Source organism: Pyrus communis, chromosome 15 (assembly GCF_963583255.1).
Source record: "Pyrus communis chromosome 15, drPyrComm1.1, whole genome shotgun sequence".
Taxonomy (NCBI): domain Eukaryota; kingdom Viridiplantae; phylum Streptophyta; class Magnoliopsida; order Rosales; family Rosaceae; genus Pyrus; species Pyrus communis.
The window spans coordinates 17,861,326-17,870,842 of record NC_084817.1 but is presented as its reverse complement, the minus strand read 5'-3'; the positions used below and the strand labels follow the sequence as shown (position 1 = coordinate 17,870,842).

General features: G+C 32.1%; 1 protein-coding gene across 1 annotated transcript; it reads right to left on the bottom strand.

Annotated features, from left to right (window-relative positions):
* Positions 1-2,743: 2,743 nt before the first annotated feature.
* Positions 2,744-7,496, bottom strand: LOC137716893 (agamous-like MADS-box protein AGL104). The gene is made up of 12 exons (XM_068456248.1): positions 7,312-7,496; positions 6,379-6,432; positions 6,044-6,076; positions 5,889-5,929; positions 5,726-5,789; positions 5,495-5,522; positions 5,149-5,210; positions 4,863-4,962; positions 4,719-4,769; positions 4,481-4,590; positions 3,912-4,107; positions 2,744-3,198 (listed from the first exon to the last, which is right to left on the bottom strand). The coding sequence occupies exons 1-12, from the start codon at positions 7,494-7,496 to the stop codon at positions 3,055-3,057; spliced, it is 1,068 nt and encodes a 355-aa protein (XP_068312349.1). The 3' UTR covers positions 2,744-3,054.
* Positions 7,497-9,517: the final 2,021 nt, after the last annotated feature.

The following is a 9,517-nucleotide window of genomic DNA, read 5'->3' as shown; positions in this document are numbered from 1 at the left end:
GTTGGATATAATAGTAAGGGACAATAATGTGGATTTGCATGGGCACAACTAGCTGGTTTTATTGGCCTTATGGGGTGTACCACAATTCCAACTTAGAAAGAAGTGGAGTCATCTTAAAAAAAAAAAAAAAAAAAAAAAAAAAAAAAAAAAAAAAATGAAAGAAAGATTTGAGACATGGTTTAGGTATGTCTCTAAAAATTAAACAAAAAAAAGCTTTTACATCTGTTAGCATTCATTCTTAAATTTTTTTTTTTTTTTTGAACAAATAATATTCATTCTTGATCCTGATGTGATGTTAATTTTGTATAGTTCACCTGGTTAAAAATTGATAAAAAAAAAAAAAAAAAACCCTTCTTGCTCCGTAAATACAGATTACCCACACCGCAGCACAATTCAATTAAGTTAAAAATTATTGTTCATGACCCACACAACCCATGAATACTTAACCATGGCCCATGAACTATAGCTCATTATATGTGGAGTATGGCTTGTCACTTACTATTTACTGAAAGCGTTAAAGAGTTCAACCATCTTCACTAAATCACATGCATGAAAATCAAAACATTGTATCTATTAGCATACTTACCAAAGGAAGATTTTTCATTGATCATAAGCGTCTGGATGGATTTAGATTTTCAAATCCATTTAGTTAATTGACTATAAGATGTCAAATAATTGACTTTGTGAAAGTAATGACCAGTTTCTATTATGCATTTGTAGAAAGCATTTATAGTACATTCAAATAGTAGAGCACATGTTTTGAAGAGTACTGCATTGATGTGGCGAATGTTCAAGAGTAATCTAACATGTGAGTACATATTAAAGTTCAAAGATCAACCAGAAGTCTTAAAGAAACCACCAAAAATCTATGATTTCATTCATTAGCTAGTATGAGATGAATATGTGAGGTTGAGATTAACTAAGAAGCATATGGTAAGTATATATAATTTCAAAATTAATTTAGAAGCATATGGTACATATTTTGTTTTGCTATTATTAAAGACTAATTATTGGATTGCATTTGATAGAAAATCCATTAAGAACAGTTGAGGAGACGAGCTAAGCATAAGTACCCTCATCGACTTTCTAGAAATGGCTATGCAAGATTGGAAGAACAAATAGTACTGTCCTATTACTATTTTATTCATTTAATTATTATAAAAATCAAAACTATTTGATCTAATTTTGATACATTCATCCAAATAGAAATCAGCTTACGGAATCACTGCTGACATTGACCAATCAGTGCTTTGGAAGCTTGGGCGTATTGATAAAAAGGGAAACTATACTAATGAGATGGTGAAAGAACGCACTGATAAATTAGTAAGTTTTATGTGTAATGTTAGGAAAGATACTTAATTGATATATTTCATACTGACGCCAACTGTTATAGGATGAAGTAACTAAGGTTGTTGAAGGTGGGACTTACCAAGATCTTGTAGCAATGACATATTGACTTGCTTTGGAAACACCTGAATATTCAGGTCATGTAAGAGGTGTTGGAAATGTCATCAGTCATAAGACATACTTCAAGACTTCAATGTGCAAAACTCAATCGAGTCAACAACAAATGATGCAAAGTGGCAAAGTTTACACATTGAGGAGTTAAATAAGAAATTCAATTTGATTTCTTCTTTGTTAACTCCAGATCCATTGAGCAAGATACAAGAGTTGGTCCAATCTAATGTGGTACAGCCAATTGTATTTTTGAGAAAGCTTGTTGCATAGCAAGGAAAGAAAAAAAAAATGAAACATCTACTGATAAAGTGAAACAGGGTGATCTGGTGGAAATCAGGTCTAAGAAGAGAGCAAAACATGGCGATGTGGCAGAAATCATGTTTGAGAAAATAGCAAAACAAAAGGATAGCGAGAATACTAAAACCATGGATAAGATTAAAGCTATGAAGGTATGTACTAGTCATTGCAAGTTTGGTTCTTCTTAACTATAATAAGTAGCAATGTTAATTTAAGTTTACTTTTCTTAGGTCAAGCAAAATGATATGGAGGAAATATCTAATTTGAACATCATGGAAAAGACAGACAAAATTGCAAATTCAAATGGAAAAGAAAGTGATATCAACAAGCGTTTCAAGGTACAAAGTCATTGCAATATTTGTTCTTCTTGGCTATATTAAGTAGCAATTATTAATTTAATTTAATTTTCTAAGGTAAAGCAAAGTGATCAACAGAACATATTGGATGTGAACATCAATGAAAAGAAGAACAAAACTGCAAATTCCATGAAAAAAATATATGATATCAAGAAGTTACATGCCTTTTATGTCTTTCCTATTTATACTATAATCTTAACAGTAATTGATTTATTAATGAAATATTTTTCTTTAAGGTACAACAATGCAAGCTCGCTATAGACACTACTAGGAACATTGTTGCATATGGATCAGTTTTCCCATTAGACGGGCCAATACATGGAGTTCCACTAGGGCCTATGAACCTACGTGTTTCTATTGATGTAGCAATTAAAGAATATGTTCTTCACCCAATACCTAGTTGTGAATCTATGAATATCAAAAAAGCAATTGAGAGTCACGTAGCTTGGCCACGACATCTTGTTGTGACAAATGATGAGGTATTACTATGTGAATTTCTAACAAATATGTGGAAAAATTATAGTACTAATATGTCTGATTTCACTATATTAATGTATCTATGCAAAGCCGAGAACGAATCCCCCCTCAAACAAAGATCCCAAAAACAACCTTTTGATGTGCGTTCATTTATGCTTATAGCTCAAAACATGTATAAGGATGTTGCCGTGCCTATCATCATGGAATCTCATCCATCGGAAATACAATTTCATGATTACAAACAAACAAAAAGACAATACAAAACTTACTCCGTATAATTACATCTAATCAAACGAAAAGATAACATTCATGCAAAACCTTGCATCACTTTAACAGGTTTTCAGTAGCCGCTGGCCGCAGCTAAATTATCCTAGTTATATGTTTTGCTAATTACATCAGCTAATTAAAGTTAATATATCTGGAGCAACGATCATGAACACTGCGCATTTTTTGCTTTGGTATTATGTCAATGTCCATTAAGCTGAGGAACTTTGTTTTCATGATTATAATCTGCAGCTTCATTGTAAGCTTGTACACTGGAGCTGCTAACTGGGATCTCCACCTGCTCATGTGGCATTATTTCTCCCATGTTGGAGCCTACCATCGAATGCTGCTTGATTGCATCATCATTTAGATTAAGTCACTTAATTAGCATTTGAATTTTATAATCCTAATTCACATCAAAAATATAAATTCATGACTCGCAAAAAAAATCACAAGAGGAGTACTTGGGCTGGAATTTCAAACATATCAACCAATCATATACATTAAGTTGTCATGATTCACAGTGTACTAAAACGTTATGTTGGTGAACCATATGATTAATGTATCAAAGTGAATCATAACCATATATTGATTATGATTTAACCATATTTGAATGTGAAATCATGTTCACTGTTTGTTAACATGCATATAAATTCACTGTCACATAAATCATAAACGTGGTAGGAACTTTTCTCTAATTCGGCAGTCATATTAGATTGTAATTTGTGAATAACAATCATTGGTTAGGTCAAATTATGTCTAAAAACCTAAATATGTCATCATGATTCACAGTTTGGTTAAAAAGAAATTTTTGTCTAACAATCAAGTATATATTTTGAAGTTGACTGTGAATCAGAACCTATGACTAAGTAGAATTATGTTTTAAAGTATAGAATAAAATATGAATTTAAACTTTGATTAAATAAAATCATGTTTGTTAAAAAAAAAAAAATCATGTTTGAAACAACCTAGTAATTAGGTGATTAACCGTATACTTTGGCACTCCTACTGAGATTGAAAGATGAATACATAGAATGCATGTAGAAGGTTGAACTAAACCTGATATTGTGGCAACAAGGTTGGAGAAATGAGGGTGGAGGGGTGTCCTGAGGAAGTAGTGTAAGTCTGAGGCCAAGATGAAAGCTCTCCATCACTAGCATTTGCGACACTCACATGACACTGTGCTATGGTACTTGGATCCGCATTCGAACTTGGTCCTTGTGAAAACGGATCATACAGAGTCGATGACAAATTCCTATATTTAAAAGACAACATCGTAAAAACTTTCAATAATTTTTTTTCTGTATATAAATTAAAGAATAAAATGGATAGCTACATTTTACACCCTTTAAATTTGGGGTGATTTTCAAAATGAGACACAAAATTTAAGTTTCACATATTACACCATGATTAGGTTGACATTTAAGCAGCATTTGCACAACATTGACAAAAAAAAAAAAAAGTAGATGATTAGACTTTCAGATATAAAGAGTGTATAAGTTGATATAATTTCAAAACCTCAAACTGCAATATAAGAAAATTAAATCTTCATGACCAATTTTGAAAATCATCTCAAACTCAAATGGTGTAAAATATAATTAACTCAAGAAATATAGTTAAGTAGGTACCTAAGTTGATGCTCCAAGGGAGCAGATGCATCGTAAATTTGGGCTTGGTTGTGACCAGCGCTAGACAACCAACCTGCCACCTCATTCTCGAAGGAGCCTGGCAACACTTGCTGTGGATGCATACATAAAATTATCAAGACTATGCTAACCTCTCAATTAAAAATCTAACTTCTTTTTTATTTTTAATTTTAATGTATCTAAGTACATGCTTAATGACATTCCTTTTTTGTTTTGTTACCTGTATTCCTGAGGGATCGTAGGAAGATAGATGATTGCTCAACAAATATTCCTGAGATTTGAAAATATAGATCGTACTTGATGTTCTCTTACTCATAAGAAACCAGATAAAAAAAAAAATTTAATTAAGTAGGGTGCCTCAAACCTTTCTCTGCATAACACTCGTCAATGTGTCCATTAGGCTTTTCTCACAGGATTCAATCTCCGCCGTAGATGTCATTTTTAGTGGATCTGGCTCATATATCCTATATACATTGAACATTCATCAAATATAAATTTATATAGCTTAGAAAGAAAAACGAAGCTCACTGACAAATAACTAACTGAGAGCGTAAATAGCATTTTCGATTTTCTTTTCTTTTCTCAAATCCAGTCAGTGGACATATTTATCATATTCATATATAGTTTGCAGGTTCTTTTTTATCTTTTACCTTATCTGCTCCTCAGCCATTTGAAGTTGTTGTTGTAGCCCACCAATTTCCTGTTGAAGCTCCTACATGGAAAGTGAAATTTAACCATGTCAAGGTCCCGACGAAAAAAATAACCATGTAACCATGAGCAAAAATTGGACGATGTACCGCAGTATTTTTTTAAAAAATTAAAAATTAAAAGTAATTATCAAACAAAATTTTAATATTCAGTTTTCAGAAAGTGAAAACCTGAAAATAAAAAACTGAAAAAAAAACAATTATAAAGGTCTTATTATGTCCCCCACGAATATTGATATTGCCATGTAGCTTACAAAAACAACCTCACAAAAGGTAACAAAGTTTGTACCTCAATTTCAGAGCTAACAGCAGTAGGACTACCCCCAGTCGAAGTAATTAGAGTTGACATCACACAAGGAAGAAACAAACAAAATCAATAAACTAATTTATAGCAAACAAAATCACTTGAAGGAATAAGGAAATGTTTTTTAAATTTGTTTTTTTCTTGAACTTTACTAATTTGAGAAGGTTGAGAACAATATGAGTTCTAATAACATGTAAGCAGAAGAGGAAAACAAACTTGGCAAGTTGTAGAGCAATATCATTTTCACTTCTTAGTTGTTGAAGGACCCTTAGCAAATACTGTAGAAAAAAAAAATACGACATCGTATATGTATGCCTTCATTTAATTTTCTCTTGAAAAATTAATATGAAAAACCACGAGATAAAATTATTGGGTATATTGCTAGATATCATGCATCTGACCTCTTTGTTTTGAAGATCGCTGCAAAAAAGACAATGAACAAATTATTTGACAAATTCGAGAAAAAAAAAAATCAAAGGTTTAATAAAATGATGAACTTTGAGACTGATAATTCTATAGGGACCAAGAGCATACGGGTGTCTGTTGTGATCAGGAAAAATTATAGCGCTGCGAAAATAAGAAAACATAGGTATAATCAAATAGCTGACCAATCGATAAAATTCCAAATCATCCAATCTTTTTTTTTATTATTATTTGGTAATAAATATAGGGAGCTGCTTTAAACAAAATTATCTCAACTTCTGGTCATTAAATTGAATGAATTGAAACTACCAAAGGACAAAAATTAACTCAAAAGTGTGTTAACGATATATATAAAAATTAAAAATAAAAAAAATTAAATTAAATTAAAAAAACGTGTGTATAAAACTACCCTAAATATAAGGTAATTCGAGTTTAAGCGCACATACTGCTCTCTTTCTTGGTCGGGGAGATTAATGTAGCGAGTGAACACATCCTCAATCCTGATTTCACAATAACATTTTTATCAGAACAGATAATTTGAATTGAATTATAATTAATAAACCCGAACCAATAGGAAAAAGAGAAATAAAATGATAAACCGGTAAGCTTGTATCAATATATGATTAAATAGCAATGAAACATCTATACTCTAATTTTGGAACTAGTCAACAGGAGGTTGTTTGGATAATCACACTTAGGGAATGAACCAAAAAAAATGCGAAATGATTGTTGCCTTTTAAGAGTTTTTTTCTTTCAATTGAATACTTTTTAAGGGATTTGTATTCTCTGCATGTTTTCTTGTATAGTATTGCAACAAAAAAACATACAGAGGTTCCTGAATCCTTTTTAAAAGCTTAATTTGAACACAATTTCCATTTGCTAAACAAGAACATGCATTGTTTGAATATATAAATACACGTGGTTGGCCATAAACATACATAAATAACAGATTAATTATTTTAATACGCGTGCACGATTGTGATTAGCATTTACTTTCTCCCTAATTAGAGATGCAAAGGATGTTCAATCATTGTGGTCAATGATCCTATTCCCCAGGCTTATGTTAATACAGGTGCAAATACCAGAAAAAATATGGATGTGTAGAAACCATGCCACTTCTTAGAATGATTTTGAAGACTATTCACTTCTATCATAACATTAATCGCATAGTAAAGATTATGAAAATCCGAAAAAGCATATTGAGTTCAATTTAAGTGTACAACTCTCAACAATTTCTCATATATATTCATCATTTTCTCTATTTAAAAGAACATGAATCTGTTAAATGTTACATGCAAATTTAAAACAACTGCAAGACATACATCCTTCTTAAACGAATGAAGAACATATAAAAAGTGAGAAATTTTGGATAGTAGAACCTTCTTTTGCCGGAAAAATGGCTAAGGCGACCGGAGGGAGAGAACATGATAAGAGCAATGTCAATATCACAAAGGATGGAAAGCTCATAAGCTTTCTTAATGAGTCCATTTCTACGCTTTGAGAATGTAACTTGTCGATTAGTGTTGTTTTCTATTCTCTTTATCTCCAGCTTAACACGACCCATCTTGATCTGGCATGCGTCTAAATCTATGAGGGGAACAAAAAAAAGAAAAAAAAAATCTAAGAGAAGTTGTTTTAAGAAGGAAAATTGTGAAGTGTATCGTCTACTTCCTATATACGAACAATGCATGAAAAGAGGCAGCTTAAAAGAAGGGTGGTTGGGTTCGAGAGAGGGAGAAAGAGGGAGAGGGGAATATGGTTATAAATGTGAAGGAGGAGAGATAGGACGACATAGATCGAGGGGCCAAAGGATTGGACGGTCAATATACTAATGGAATGATCATTGGTTTATTGTAATTCTTTCAAGGGTAATGTTATTTACACAATTATTTTTACTTCTTATGCACCTCTTTTAATTTTCGGTTGGTAAATCGAATGAATTCAAGAAGATCAATGATATGTGTAAGAGCCAAAAGTGTAAGAGCCAAAAATCAGTGTATAAATAACACTATCCTTCTTTGAATTGGCCCAAAACTGCTTTACTGTTGAATATTGGGGCCCACCTTAATTCCATAGCATGAGGATTAGCATAATCTTTTATTGGTTTTCCTTTCTTAGGCTCTTCACCGAATGGCTATAGGCTATATTTAGTTTTAAAATTAACAAAATTAGTCTCCAATAAAAGGGTTAAAAGAATCAAGTTATGTTTTGCCGTCGGGTAAGGAACATGTTGCCCCAAAAAAAGGCTAAGTTTGGCTTCAAAAAATGATAAATATAAAGGATAATAAAATATAACCTTGCATGGTTAGAGATGAAAAAAATAAATAAATTTTAAAGTAATTTTTAAAATACTATTTTCAAAGGGCTAAATAATAGTCAAGGGCTACATTTAGCCCTTCCTGGAAATGGCCTAATTGGCCAAAAAGTAGTAAAATACGTGGAAAAATAAAATATAACCTTACATGGTTGGGGTCCTTGGGGAAAGGGATCCTCTTCGGATTTCTTTCTCCTAATCTGGAATTTGTGCCATTAAAATTTGATTCAATGGCTGAAGTTATTATAACTTTTAAAGTGGCTCTCTGTTTGTAACCGTTGGATCAAATTTCAATGGCACGAATTCCCTGATTTGGTGAATTAAGAGAAAGGGATCGTGAGATGATCCCTTTCCGTCCTTAGGGATGGAATTCTAAAGTAATTTTTTTAAATATTAATTCTGAAATGACTAAACTATAATAAAAAACTACATTTAACCTTCTATGACCGGAAATGACCTTACTTACGTACAATCCCCTATTTGAAAACATTAACAATAAGTTAATGTTCCTGCAGTTAGAAGAAAAATACGACCGCAACAATAGCAGGTGCCAAAATCCCATGTAATGCTCCTGCAGGATCCGAAAGGACAACCAAGGTTTACGTACAAGACAGCGCAAATGAATCCCCTGGCTAGCTAGTTGCCAAAGACCTACTTTCATCATTTTTTTTTTGTAGTCTTGGAAATAGTCTGGCAAATGAACTCCTAAAAACTACTTGGCTTCCCCATAAAAGCCATTTTGAGTTTCCATGCATTGTATCCAGTGATCTCTTGTAACTATATATCTTTCCATATTCCCTTGTGACGACTATTTTTTTCAGTGTATTTCGAGTATATCACGTGATACGGTATAAGCGAAAGACATATATATATTATAAGATTGGAACAGATCAATTCGCTCATCTACTTATCTTATAAGTTTATAACACATGCCTTGGTTTTAGTTTGTAAATTTTGTCTACAAATTTAGTCTTTTTAGCATTACCCTTATACAATATGTCCAGATGTCATTGCTCTCAATGTACAACCAATAACTGACGTCAAAAAGGAATTGGTCTTGTTAACTTTGAGCCATCAGAATGAGAAATTTTTCATTGTGATCAGAATACAAATGGTACACTACATGTTTCTATATAAGTAATGGAAATTTTTATTTTTTAAGTTATTAACTTTTTAACACACATATCCCACAATTTGTATAGTTATACACGTAGTGTATCATCCTGTGTATCGATCACACTAAAAAATCTCTCCACCAGAAGAGCCACCAG

What these genes read in the sequence shown, in the direction of transcription:
- LOC137716893 (XM_068456248.1), bottom strand. Translation starts at nt 7,496, where the DNA reads ATGGGTCGTGTTAAGCTGGAGATAAAGAGAATAGAAAACAACACTAAT. An exon ending in ATGGCTGAGGAGCAGATAAG is followed by an intron (nt 4,963 to 5,148) that starts GTAAAAGATAAA and finishes CAATGTATATAG; the next exon opens with GATATATGAGCCAGATCCAC. An exon ending in ACGATCCCTCAGGAATACAG is followed by an intron (nt 4,591 to 4,718) that starts GTAACAAAACAA and finishes ATGCATCCACAG; the next exon opens with CAAGTGTTGCCAGGCTCCTT.